The sequence below is a fragment of the Calypte anna genome, chromosome 27, assembly GCF_003957555.1.
Source record: "Calypte anna isolate BGI_N300 chromosome 27, bCalAnn1_v1.p, whole genome shotgun sequence".
Lineage (NCBI taxonomy): Eukaryota > Metazoa > Chordata > Aves > Apodiformes > Trochilidae > Calypte > Calypte anna.
The window spans coordinates 2,046,284-2,058,776 of NC_044272.1; the positions used below are offsets into that span (position 1 = coordinate 2,046,284).

The window sequence follows — 12,493 nt, forward strand, 5'->3', positions numbered from 1 at the left end:
CTGCTGTGAGCACCCCCCCATACCAAGCCCACCCCACCAGCACACGTCCCTTGGAGCGTGTGTGACACTGCAGGGTCCCCCCCGACGCTTGCAGGGCACACAGACGCCAGGGGGCTGCTCTGCCTCTGCCCACGCATGTGCAGGCACCGTGTGAGTTCACTGTGCTGCCCCTGCCAGGCCCTTGTTCCAGGCCTGGGATGGCTCCGGACATGACCGAGGGTCTCTCAGGGAGCCGCAGGCTGCAGGCTCTGTGTCCCTACACCACCTCCTGGCAGGTGGAGAGCGATGTCCGCCAGCGGGGACTGGGGCAGCCATGGCAGCGCGGCTCCAGGGGCCCCACACAGCCGGCATCGCTGGCCAGGAGCCACAGCTCTTGGCGGAAGCGCTGGCCCAGGAAGGCGTAGAGCAGGGGGTTGAGGCAGCAGCGCAGGTAGGCCAGCCCACCAGTGACCAGCAGCGCCAGGTCCTTGCGGCGGCTCTGGGCACAGGTCACCTCCCAGCTGGCCAGCAGCTCGGCAGTGTCCAGCAGCACCATCAGGCTGTGGGGCAGCTGCAGGGCCACAAACACCAGCACGAGGGCCAGTAGCACCCGCAGTGCCCGGTGCGGCTGGGCACCGCGGGTCACCAACAGTGTCCGGGCCACGGCCGTGTAGCAGGTCACCATCACCAGGAAGGGCACCACAAAGCCCAGCACAACTTGTGCCAGGTTGGTGGCCCCCCGTGCTGCTCGAGAGACCGCCTGGGGGAAGACGACGCGGCAGAGCTGGAGGTCCTGGTGCTGCTCCGCTCGGCCGTAGATGAACTGAGGCAGGGCCAGCAGTGTGGCCAGCAGCCAGGCCAGCCCCGCCGTCAGCCAGCCACGGCGGCGAGCACGCGGGCGCAGGCGGCAGGCGGCCGGCACCCGCACAATGGCCACGTAGCGGTCCACGCTGATGCAGGTGAGGAAGAGGAAGCCACTGTAGAAGTTGAGGGCGTAGAGGCCCTGCAGTACCTTGCAGGCAGCCGTGCTCGGGGACCAGCCCTGCAGCGTGTTGGTGGCGGCGAGGGGCAGCATCAGGAGCAGCAGGAGGTCGGACAGGGCGAGGTGCAGGAGGCAGACATCGGTGACGCTGTGGGCCTGGCGGTAACGGGTGTGCGTGAGCAGCACCAACCCATTCCCCACCATGCCCAGCAGTGAGAGCAGCAGGTAGACAGCTGGCTGGTAGGTGCGGGCGAAGCCCTGCACTGCTTGCTTCTCACAGAGCTCGGGCAGCATGCCGTGGTCCCCTGAGTACCCGTCATCCCAGGAGTAGAAGTCAGTGGTGGCAGTCGGCTCTGGTGCAGCAGGGCTGGGGGTCACCTGCACAGAGGGAGGCTGAGCGAGGATGCTCAGAGGCAGGAGCCCAGCTGCAGAATGCTGAGCACTGCACACTCTCCACCCACTCTGCCGCAGGAACCCCGGGTGTGCCTAGGGCCCCTGCCCCTGCTGAGGCTGGTTTCTGTCTCACACCCACCCAGAGGCAGTGAGGGGTTCGCTGTGCTCAGTCATTGCAAGAAAAACCACACTTCCCGAGCAGCTGGTGGTGGCGCGGAGCTGGTGGGGAGACGTGACCCCAGCCACAGCATCCCCAACACAGCACCACGGTCCATAACCTACCCATGCACCCAGCTCAAGAGTGTTGATCCTGATGTCCCCTGGGGCTCAGCACCCAGGCCACCTCCCCATTCATCCTTTGTGGCCAGCCCTCAGGGCCCCATCCCCAGGTGTGTGCTTTGGGCAGGTCCTCATGCACACCTCAACGTGATCACCCACCTATGCACCACCCTGGGGACTCCGGTGCCGACACAGCCCTACACTGCCTGGTCTTGGTCCCAGACACCCCACCCTGGGGCACCCCACAGCCCTGCACAGCTCCTCTCTGCCTCAGCCCTGCTCCAGGGTGGAGGGACCGTGCTGCAGCCTGGCACTGGGCAGCCAGGACCCCACTGCCCACAAAGTCAGGGTCCAGCAGGCTGTGGCTCAGAGCAGCCTCACAACAGCAGTTTCCCTCTGATCCTATCAGCTACTCCGGGCATCTGGGCCTGATTCCCCGCACCCACTCCAGGGCTGCAGGTGGGATCTGAACCCAGCAGCTCCCCCAGCCCCTTCCCTGCTCTGGGAACCAGAGCCCTGGGGCACTGAGCACTGCTCTGTGCTACCTGGGGCTCTGCCTTTCAGCCCATACCCACATGGCTCACCACCTAAATGCACAAGAAAAGCCAGCAAGGTTTTCCTTGCTCATTCCCCTGTGAACCCCTCACCCCGCAGCCCCTCACCTGCTCCTGCATCGCGCAGCAGGACCTTCCCCTGGCTGATGATGGGTCTGGAGTCCTCAGTGTCTCAGCACTCTGTGGTTTGACCACGTGCAGCTCCTGATACCGAGAGCAGTGCAGAGCATCGGCTCAGCCCCGGGGAGGAAGGTGAGGAGGCAGATGCGACCCTGCTCCAGAGCCTGTCCTGCATCTTCTACTCTGTTGTTTGCATCTGTGTACCGGGTACAGAAATAGCAGCACTGCTCAGCCCTTGTCACCCAGGGCTTGGGGACAAGCTTCAGAGCACCTGGCTACAGGGACCATGGCCTGGCTGAGGGCAGTCTGGATGTGCAGGAGACCCCAGCCCACCCGAGGCTGTTGGCAGCAGAGCTGTTGCTGTGGGAGCAGAGTGTGCACAGTGATCCCTTTGCTCAGGGGTCCCAGCCTTGCCCCCACACACCTAAACCCCATGTCCCCATGCCCCTGCACCCCCACGGCTCTGGGCTGTTGCTTGTTGTTTACAACAATATTCCCGAGTCCTCATTAAAGGGCAGATTAGTTCCTGTGGGGCAGAGCCCCCACTTTCCTCTCGCGGGGGGAGCAAATTGATCCCCGGCTTTAACAGGCTTTCTGCCGTTTGCCACAGTAATCCCTCAATCCCCCTTTCTCCTCACTGCATCCATCTTTGCCAATGTTTATCCCAGCTCTGTCCCCGGCCTCCTGCTGCTTCCAGAGGGCAGAGGCAGCCCGGCTCTGGGGTCTTTGCTGGGGAGTCTCTACCCCTCCCTGCTCCTCCCACAGTGCAAGGACACCGTGTTCAGTCCACTCTGGAGCTGCCACACTGCAGCCTGAGGACAGGGAGGGAAGAGGGTCCCTTTGGGGCCAGCACAGTCCTGACCCCAGCACAGGGACAGAACATGGGGCTGTGGCTGACACAGGCAGAACATCTGGGGTTGTCAGGGTTGACACCTTGGGGTGTCAGGATAAGGCCAGGTGGGGCCATGACTCTCCTGGGAACCCACCTGCAGACGAGGGACTGGGGGACGGGAGGGCCGGTGACTTCATCCCTGGCCCACAGCTCCAGCTCCCGGTAGCTGACGGCTGCCCCATGGCCGCGGCACACCTGGGGGTTTCTGTTCCCTCTTTTGCCTGCGCAGGAAGGGGCCCTGGCACCCGCTGCCCGCAGGTGACAGCCTGCAGGTGACAGCCTGCAGGTGACAGCCTGCCAGGCCTGGGGGGCATCACCCTGGTGCCAGCAGTGTGGAGCCGGGTCTCTGCCCAGTACCAGAACTCTGCCTGGACCCCATCCCCTGCGGCATTCCCATCCCCCAGGGCACTTCCCGGGGGTCCTGGGGGAGGGGGACAACACAGGGCACTGTGCAGACTGTGGGGCAGACAGCAGATGTAGGCCAGGCGATTGCCAGCCTATCCCCCAATCCCTTCGCGGGGGGCTAGGGATGTTTGGGAGCAGGCAGAGGCTAAATCCCCTCTTCTGCACCACCGGCAAGACCCGAGACCAGGGGGTCTTAATCTTCGGCTTGATTAGAAACTGCCGACACATCTGCTGGGGAAACCGGGACCCGCCGAGAGCTTCCCTCGGGGACGGCGGGGGGGGCTGGGGCTTCGGTTTCAGCCCCCCCCGCCGCCCCCCGCCCCGTGGGCGGAGCCGCCGGCCCCGCTCCTCCGCAGCACCGGGAGCGGCGGCTCCGAGGGCGTTGGGGGCCGCTCAGGATGGGCGCCCGCCACCTCCTCGGACTCCTGCTCGCCGCCTGCACCGGCTTCGTCTGCCTCGCACGTAAGTGGGGCCGCAGACCCCGGAGCAGCGGCTCCGCACTGCGGGGCCGCGCCCGCAGCACCAGCCCCGCAGCCCCCGGCCGCCGGCATCCCCCCCGCCAGGGTGTCCCCGGTCCTCCCGTTCTTCTGGGCATCCCCCGTTCTGCCTCGGGCATCCCTCAGCGCTCCAGTCCGCGTCGTCCCCAAGGTCACTGTCGGACACGGGTGTCCCGGCTCTCCCCCCGCGCCCTGCCCGGCACCGCGCCGCCGCAGACCCCCGCCGGCTGCACCGCAACCGCCCGGCGCCTCCGGGGACTCGGGGAGGATCCGGGATGCCCAGGGATGCCCAGGGGTGCACGGAGCACCCGCCCCGCTGCGCCGCATCCCCGCGCCCGACCGTGCCCCGTGTCCGTACCGGGGAGGCCCCCGGTTCCCCCGGCCCCGTGTCCGGGAATCTCGGCGGGAGGGGCCTGCCCCGCGGGACCGGGCCGGCCTACACCAGCATCTCTGCCAGCGCCGCCGACCCGGCCGGGACCCTTCACGGGGCTGCACCGGGCCGGGACCTTTCCCGGGCCGGGGGTTGCTGGGGTGCGGCTGCCCGGGGACGGGAACGGGGACCGTCGAGGCCCTGCCCCCGCCGAGAGGATCCCTGCGGCCCCTCTGAACCGGGAGGCGATGCGGTCAGGGGATGATGCGGGCAGAAGGGATGCGGACAGAGGTGATGCAGCTTGAGCGCAGCGCGGCTGCCCTTGGCCCTGCAGTGAAAGCTGGGGGTGCAGCAAACGCTTCAGGGCTCTGTTCAACTCGGCCAGGGGAGCCCTGCGAGGGGCTCGGGACCCCGGCCTCGCCAGATTCCACTCTGCAGACGACGCCAGGGTTTGCACGGGGTTGCCCCCGATCCTCCATGCGGGACCCTGTCCCGGCGGGGAGGGGCTGGGGGGGCGGCGGAGGGGGGTCCCGGCGCCCACGTCAGTGCGGAGGCAGCTGGGGCGGGCGGGCGGGCCCGCAGAGGTGTGTCAGCTCCGCTGCAGTGGGAGGGGATAGCGGGAGCGGGACCCGCCGCGCCACCGGCCGTGGGGTCCCCTGAGCACCCCGAGGCTCCAGAGCCCCCCAGGTCTGCAGGGCCGGGCCAGGAGGGAGGGCGCCGCAGGGATAGCGCCCATGTCAGGACCCCTAGCCTGGCTCCCAGCCTCGCTCTCACCACAGGACCCTGCTACGATGAGCTCGTCTCTCCCCTCTACTCCTGGTCCCTCGGTGCCTCTTCCAGATACAACATCTTCTACTCGGCCAGCTTTGCCCGGCTGCACAGTGAGTCTCCCACAGGGCTGAGGGGGCTGTGGGCCGTGGGGGGTCTGGCAAGCTCTTGCCTTGCAGGGGGCTGAGAAGTCTGCATGTGCCCATAGCAGAGCCCTCAGCATCCTCCGAGTGTGGAGGAGAGCCCTGCAGCCCTCTGGATCCCGCCCCACAGTGGGGTGCTGTGGAAGGGCCAAGAAGGCAGCTCCCGTTCAGCCGAGAGCCATGGGGGGCTGGGCCATAGGGCTGGCTGAGCTGCTCTCCCCACAGGCACCAGTGGCTGGTCCCCTGACCCCCGCGACAAGCAGCCCTGGCTCCAGATTGACCTGATGCAAAAGCACCGGATCAATGCAGTGGCCACACAGGGGACCTTCAACACCTACGACTGGCTGACACGCTACATCGTGCTCTATGGAGACCACCCCACCAGCTGGAAACCCTTCTTCCAGCAGGGGAGCAACTGGGTAGGTGCCATTGGGGTGTCTGGAGGTCCCTGTGGGTGGGGGTCCCATGGGGGGGATCAGGGACCCCCCAGCCCAGAGGGAGATGCTGATGGCAGTCCTTGGTCTCCAGACATTCTTTGGGAATGTGAACGAGAGCGGGGTGGTGCGGCATGACCTGCACTACCCCATCCTTGCCCGCTACATCCGCATCATCCCTGTGGCCTGGAACCCACGTGGGAAGATTGGGCTGCGCCTGGGTCTTTATGGTTGCCCCTACAGTGAGTACCATCCAGGGGTTCTGGCAGCCCTACATGGAGTGGGACCCCCTGGGTAGCAGCTCCTTGCTCCAGCACACCCAGAAAATACTTTCCCAGACGGAATTGTGTCCATGGGTTCTGCAGCAATTAGCTCTGGCACAAAGCATAGCAGAAAGGCACCAGGGTGCCTGCTGGGGTGGGCAGTGATGGGGCTGGGGCTGTTCTGTGCTCCCCAGGGTCCCACGTGCTCTACTTTGATGGGGATGATGCCATCTCCTACCGCTTCCGGGCCAAGAGGATCAGCACCCTGGAGGATGACATCTCCTTCAACTTCAAAACACTGGAGCAGGATGGGGTGCTGATGCATGCTGAGGGCTCACAGGGTGACTACATCACGGTGGAGCTCAAGCAGGCCCAGCTCTTCCTGCACATTAGTTTAGGTGAGCTGTGACAGGGGGCTGGGGACCAGGTGGTTGGGGGGCTGCTGGCTGAGCCTGCCCCTCCCTAGGCAGCAGCCCGATGCATGCCACTGAGGGCCACACAACGGAGACAGTGGGCAGCCTCCTGGATGACCAGCACTGGCACTCACTGCACATTGAACGCTACGGCCGCCACATCAACCTGACACTGGACGGGGAGGTCAAGCGATTCCGCTGCCATGGCACCTTCGACCAGCTCGACCTCGATACTGAGGTGGGTGCAGTGGTTGGGGAGCTGCATGGACACTGACCCACAGTGTCCCCTGGTGAGGGGCTGATCCCCTCCCCTGACCCCCAGATCTTCTTTGGAGGAGTGATCGACCAGGACAAGCAGCACCTCACCTACCGGCAAAACTTTCGGGGCTGCGTGGAGAACATCATCTTCAATGGGGTCAACATCGCCGACCTGGCCCGGCACCGGAGACCCAACATCCGCTTTGAGGTCCATGCCAGGGGGTCCCTTCCCCAGGGGTCCTGTCTCTGCTGGGGGGGATCCCTTTCCTGGAACAGGGTCAGGTCCTCAGGCCTACTGTGGGGTGACACCTTCTCCGGGGCCAGGCTCCCCCCCACTAAGGGGTGACACGAGGCCAGGCAGTGGCCATGCTCAGCCAAGCGTTGACACATTGACCGTGTGAGGTCGTTCCTGGCCCCGGGCGCCCACCAGGCATTGCCAGGCAGTGGGATCGAGCTGGGGCATTCGGGGCCATGGGGATCAGGGAGGGGCTCCCTGCTGCGGTAGAATCCTCTTCCTCACCACCTCCCACGGTTGACTCCAGGGCAGTGTGGGCCACTACTGCCGAGACCAGGTGACCACCCCCATCACCTTCGCCGGCATCAACAACTACGTGCAGGTGCCAGGGATCCCACGGAGGAACCGCCTGTCCGTCAGCTTCCGATTCCGCTCCTGGGACACGGTTGGGCTCCTGCTCTACACCAGCTTTGACGATCGCCTGGGCTCCCTGGAGGTGGTGTTGAGCGAGGGCCAGGTCAACGTCTCCATTGCCCAGCCCGGCAAGAAGAAGCTGGAGTTTGCTGCAGGTGGGCTGGGGAGTGGGTGCAGTGTTGGGTGTTGGTCTGACGGTGGTGCCTCCCCACCCACCCTCCTCTCCTCACTCAGGGCATCGCCTGAACGATGGCTTCTGGCACTCGGTGCAGCTGGTGGCACGGGATGGCTCAGCTGTGGTGACCATCGATGATGAAGATGGCGCCGAGTTTCGGGTGGCACACCCCTTCCAGCTCCGCACTGGCAGCCAATACTTCTTTGGAGGTGGGCAGCGGGGTGGGGGCCAGGGTGATGGCTGCCTGGAGGCCGCTCACCCCGCTGTGCCTTTCAGGCTGCCCCAAGCCAGCCTCGATCACTGGGTGTCGGTCAAACCAGACGGCGTTCCACGGCTGCCTGCAGATGCTGAACGTGGACATGCAGCCTGTGGATGTGGAGCTGCTGGTGGAGCAGCGGCTGGGGCAGTACTACAACGTGTATTTTAACGTCTGTGGCATCACGGACAGGTATTGGTGGGGACAGGGGCACTGGCTTGGAGCAGGCAGGGGAGGAGGTTGTGCTGGTGCCAGGACAGGAGCTCTCTGTGCCCCAGGTGCACCCCCAACTTGTGTGAGCACGACAGCCGCTGCATCCAGTCCTGGGACGACTTCATGTGCATCTGTGACCTGACGGGGTACAAAGGGGAGACCTGCCACAAATGTGAGCTGGGGCCATGTGGGCTGGGCGATAGGATGGGCACTCACAACTCCTCCCCCTGCCTGGTGCCCTCCTCCCGCTGACCCCAGTCCTGTTTCCCTTGTCCAGCCCTTTACAAGGAGTCGTGTGATGCATACCGGGTCAGCGGGAAAACCTCAGGGAACTACACCATAGACCCGGATGGCAGCGGGCCGCTGAAGCCCTTCACGGTGTACTGTGATATACGAGGTGGGGGCAGAGGGAGGGTGTGGGAGGACACTCTGCCCAGTGCCTTGGACCAGGCCCTGAATGTGCACTGGGACCAGAGCAGGATGGAGGGAGTTGGGGTGTCGTGGAGGGACTGATCCTACAGCTCTCCTGCCTCCGTAGAGGACCGAGCATGGACCATCATCCGGCACAACCGCCACTATGCCACGCGGGTGACGGGCTCCAGTGTGGACCAGCCCTACCTGGGGGCTGTGGAGTACTGGAATGCATCCTGGGCTGAGGTTTCAGCACTGGCAAATGCCTCTGAATACTGCGAGCAGCGCATCGAGCTTCACTGCTACAGCTCCCGCCTGCTCAACACCCCCTGTGAGCATGGGGGGGGGAGTGGGGTCGTGCTGTGGGGATGTGCCATGGGGATGTGCCATGAACTCACCCTCCCCTGTGCCCACAGCTGGGCTGCCCTTCAGCTTCTGGATGGGCCGACATGATGAACGGCACTACTACTGGGGGGGTTCCCGGCCGGGCATCCAGCGCTGTGCCTGCGGGCTGGACAAGAACTGTGCTGACCCCCAGTACTTCTGCAACTGTGATGCTGACCATCCATTGTGGTGAGCTTGGACAGGGCAGTGGGGCGGTGGGATGTGGCTGCAGGAATAGATCCTGGGGGGTTCAGGCAGGGACTCTGCAGGGGTAGGGTCTGGCAAGGGTTCACAGCCCCCCTGAACCACATCCCATTTGCAGGAGAACAGACAAGGGTCTGCTGACCTTCGTGGACCACCTGCCCGTCACCCAGGTTGTGATTGGAGACACCAACCGTACTGGCTCTGAAGCCCAGTTCCTGCTGGGGCCCCTGAGGTGCTACGGGGACCGTAAGTGACCAGACCCGTGGAGGTTCCCCTGCCCACAGGAGTCCTGCACCCATGGAGGGTCTGTGCCTGTCCCTCACAGCCCCTCCTGCTCCCTGCAGGCAACACCTGGAACACCGTCTCCTTCAACAGGGGCGCAGCCCTGCTCTTCCCCACCTTTCAGGCCAACCACAGCCTCGACATCTCCTTCTACTTCAAGACCACTGCCCTGTCTGGGGTCTTCCTGGAGAATCCTGGCTCCCGAAACTATATCCGCATCGAGCTCAACAGTACGGACAGATGGGGGAGGGATATGGGGGGCAGTGGAGCTGAGGGCTCCTTCTGACACTGTGTCCCTGCAGCCACCAGGGACGTGGTGTTTGCCTACGATATTGGAAACGGGGATGAGAACCTGACAGTGCGATCAGACGTGCCCTGGAACGATGACGAATGGCACCAGGTGAAGGCTGAGCTCAACGTCAAGCTGGCGCGGCTGCGGGTGGACAAACTGCCCTGGGTGGTGCGGCCAGCACCCCCCCAGAGCTTTGTCCACTTGGAGTTTGACAGACCCCTCTATGTTGGTGAGAACCCTGTCCCCATCCCTGCCTCCCCGGTCCCCCCGTGCCACAGGGTGCTGAGTCCCATCCCCACCGCAGGCGCAGCAGAGCACAAGATGCGCCCGTTCCTGGGGTGCCTGCGGGCGCTGCGGATGAACGGGGTGACCCTCAACCTGGAGGGCAAGGCCAATGAGACAGAGGGCGTGAGGGTCAATTGCACTGGGCACTGCCAGGACCCGCCGGTGCCCTGCCAGAACAGCGGGCTCTGCGTCGAGCGCTACAGCCACTACAGCTGCAACTGCAGCATCTCCGCCTTCGAGGGCCCCTTCTGCAACCACGGTGAGGGGCTGTGCCCACCCGTGCCACGGGGGGGACCATCCTGGGGCCGGGGTGGGGGCGAGGAGCAGGTGCACCACTTACCCCTGAGTCCCCACAGACATTGGCGGGTACTTTGAGGAGGGCACCTGGGTGCGGTACAACATCCTGCCCATGTCGCTTTACGCTGCCCGTGAGTTCGCCAGCATCATCAGCAGCCCCTGGCAGCCCCTGCCTGGCTACAACCTGACCAGTGAGGAGGTCAGCTTCAGCTTCAGCACCACCTCAGCGCCCGCTGTGCTGCTCTACGTCAGCACCTTCGTCAAGGACTACATGGCCGTGCTCATCAAGGATGATGGTGAGGGCAGTGCCCCACGGTGGTCACCAGCCCCAGAGAGCTGTGGGGTTCCCCCCAAGAGCCCAGCATGCTGACGGTCCTGCTCTGCCACAGGGAGCCTGCAGCTCCGCTACCAGCTGGGCACCAGCCCCTACGTCTTCGCTCTCACCACGAAGCCAGTGACAGACGGGAGGCCCCACCGCGTCAACATCACCCGCCTGCACCGCACACTCTACACCCAGGTACGGGGCAGGGGGGCACGGGGAGTGGCTGTAGGTGGAAGAGGCTCAGCAGCACTGATGCCCTGCGCCTGCTCCCCAGGTGGACTATCTCCCCATCATTGAGCAGCAGTTCTCCCTCTTTGTGGACAGCAAGCTGGACTCACCCAAAAACCTGTACCTGGGGCGCGTGATGGGTGAGCTGCATCCTGCTCATGGCCACTCCCACCCATATTGGGACCTCCAGGGTCTCCCCTGCCCAGCACAGCCCTTGCCCTGCATGGGGGATGAGCCTTTTCTCTCTGTGCCCCACAGAGACCGGGGTGATCGACCCTGAGATCCAGCGCTACAACACACCTGGCTTCTCGGGCTGCCTCTCAGGGGTGAAGTTCAACAGCCTTGTCCCCCTCAAAGCCATCTTCCGCCCCACCAGCCCCGTGCGGCCCTACAGCATTCGTGGGGAGCTGGTGGAGTCAAACTGTGCCTCCATGCTGCCCCTCACCACCATCCTCATCCCTCCCGAGATGGACCCCTGGTACATGGATATAGGTAGGTGCCATGGGATGGCTCCAGTGGGGAGAGACCCTCTGGGAAGCACCAGCTGCAGATGGGATACTCCAGACGAGGTCCCACTCAGCCTGGTCCTGGACACCTACTCTGTCCCTGCAGAGTTTCCCCACGTGCACGATGATGGCTGGATTGCGATCATCATTGGATGTAAGTGAAGTGCCTAGACGGTTTCCCCCCACCTTTGTCCCCCAGCCCCTCCCCAGCCCCTCACTGCTACCTCCCCCCGCAGTCGTGACCGTCCTGCTGCTGCTGCTCGGGGTGCTGCTGCTGCTGCTCTACTTCTACCACCACCGGTACAAGGGCTCCTATCACACCAACGAGCCCAAGGCCGTGCAGGACTACGGCAGCGCTGCCAAGGCACCAGCTGCGCGCAGGGAGCAGAACCTGCCCCAGATCCTGGAAGAGCCCAAAGCGGACTAGCGGGGCTGGGGGTGGGATGGGCTCGCAGCCCCCACCGCCCTGGGGCCACCCGGGGCCGAGCGAGTGTCACGGGACCAAAGGGCCGAGTACACCCCGACTGCCAACCCCCGGACAGCACCGACCGACCGCTACCGAACCGGCCCCGGAGAGCGGCCGCCACCCACCGAGCCCCCGCCCCTCCGGCCCTGGGCAGGCCAGCGGCCCCGCACCGGAGGCAGCTGCTGCCTCCCCCAGCCCTCCGGTACCCCGCTGGGCCCCTGCCCTCCCTGCCCCAGCCCCGGCTGCCGCCCCGCGTAGATGCCCCGCTGCTTCGCTCGCTTTGCCAGAGCCACGCAGGAATTCACACCACGCCGTGCCCAGCCCGGGGCACCCGAGCCGTGCCCTGCCCGTGCCGGCCACCGCTGCCGCGCATGATGCCACCGCACCTTGCCCAGATGCTGCTTTCATACGATCAGGTACGGATCCTTTCTACCATTTTTGTTGCTGGATATTCTACTACACTCTGATTTTTTTATTCTATCGGTTTGTATAAAAAAAAAACAAACGGAAGCTCCCGTCGGGGGTCGCGTTCCGCGCGCTGTGGTACGTGGTCTGTAGTTTGCTCCTTCTCTGTACGAAGTGCCAGTCCTGCCGATTACCTCCAGCCCAGGGAAAGCTCCTGTTCACTTGCTGTATTGTGGTAAGACGACGTTACAGAAATGCATTTATCTACCCAAAGGCCTAGCTCCACTGGGCACCTTATTTTTAAGAAAACTGTTTTGTTGAATGAGATGTCAAGATACCCAAATAAAGGCAGAACGATGGCGTTTGGC

General features: G+C 64.6%; 2 protein-coding genes across 2 annotated transcripts; one reads left to right on the forward strand and one right to left on the reverse strand.

Moving 5' to 3' along the window:
* Nucleotides 1-87: 87 nt before the first annotated feature.
* CCR10 (C-C motif chemokine receptor 10) lies at nt 88-4,251 on the reverse strand. Its single transcript, XM_030465733.1, has 2 exons — nt 3,964-4,251; nt 88-1,339 (listed from the first exon to the last, which is right to left on the reverse strand). Exons 1-2 carry the CDS (start codon nt 4,153-4,155, stop codon nt 257-259), a joined length of 1,275 nt encoding a protein of 424 aa, XP_030321593.1. The 5' UTR covers nt 4,156-4,251; the 3' UTR covers nt 88-256.
* A 1,027-nt stretch (nt 4,252-5,278) lies between these two features.
* Nucleotides 5,279-12,460, forward strand: CNTNAP1 (contactin associated protein 1). The gene is made up of 24 exons (XM_030465798.1): nt 5,279-5,352; nt 5,608-5,801; nt 5,911-6,058; nt 6,274-6,477; nt 6,546-6,730; nt 6,815-6,958; nt 7,293-7,554; nt 7,634-7,783; nt 7,851-8,022; nt 8,109-8,215; nt 8,321-8,440; nt 8,582-8,785; nt 8,871-9,027; nt 9,161-9,288; nt 9,387-9,554; nt 9,627-9,845; nt 9,921-10,160; nt 10,258-10,494; nt 10,588-10,715; nt 10,795-10,888; nt 11,007-11,240; nt 11,361-11,408; nt 11,491-12,136; nt 12,232-12,460. Exons 2-23 carry the CDS (start codon nt 5,667-5,669, stop codon nt 11,679-11,681), a joined length of 3,675 nt encoding a protein of 1,224 aa, XP_030321658.1. The 5' UTR covers nt 5,279-5,352; nt 5,608-5,666; the 3' UTR covers nt 11,682-12,136; nt 12,232-12,460.
* Nucleotides 12,461-12,493: the final 33 nt, after the last annotated feature.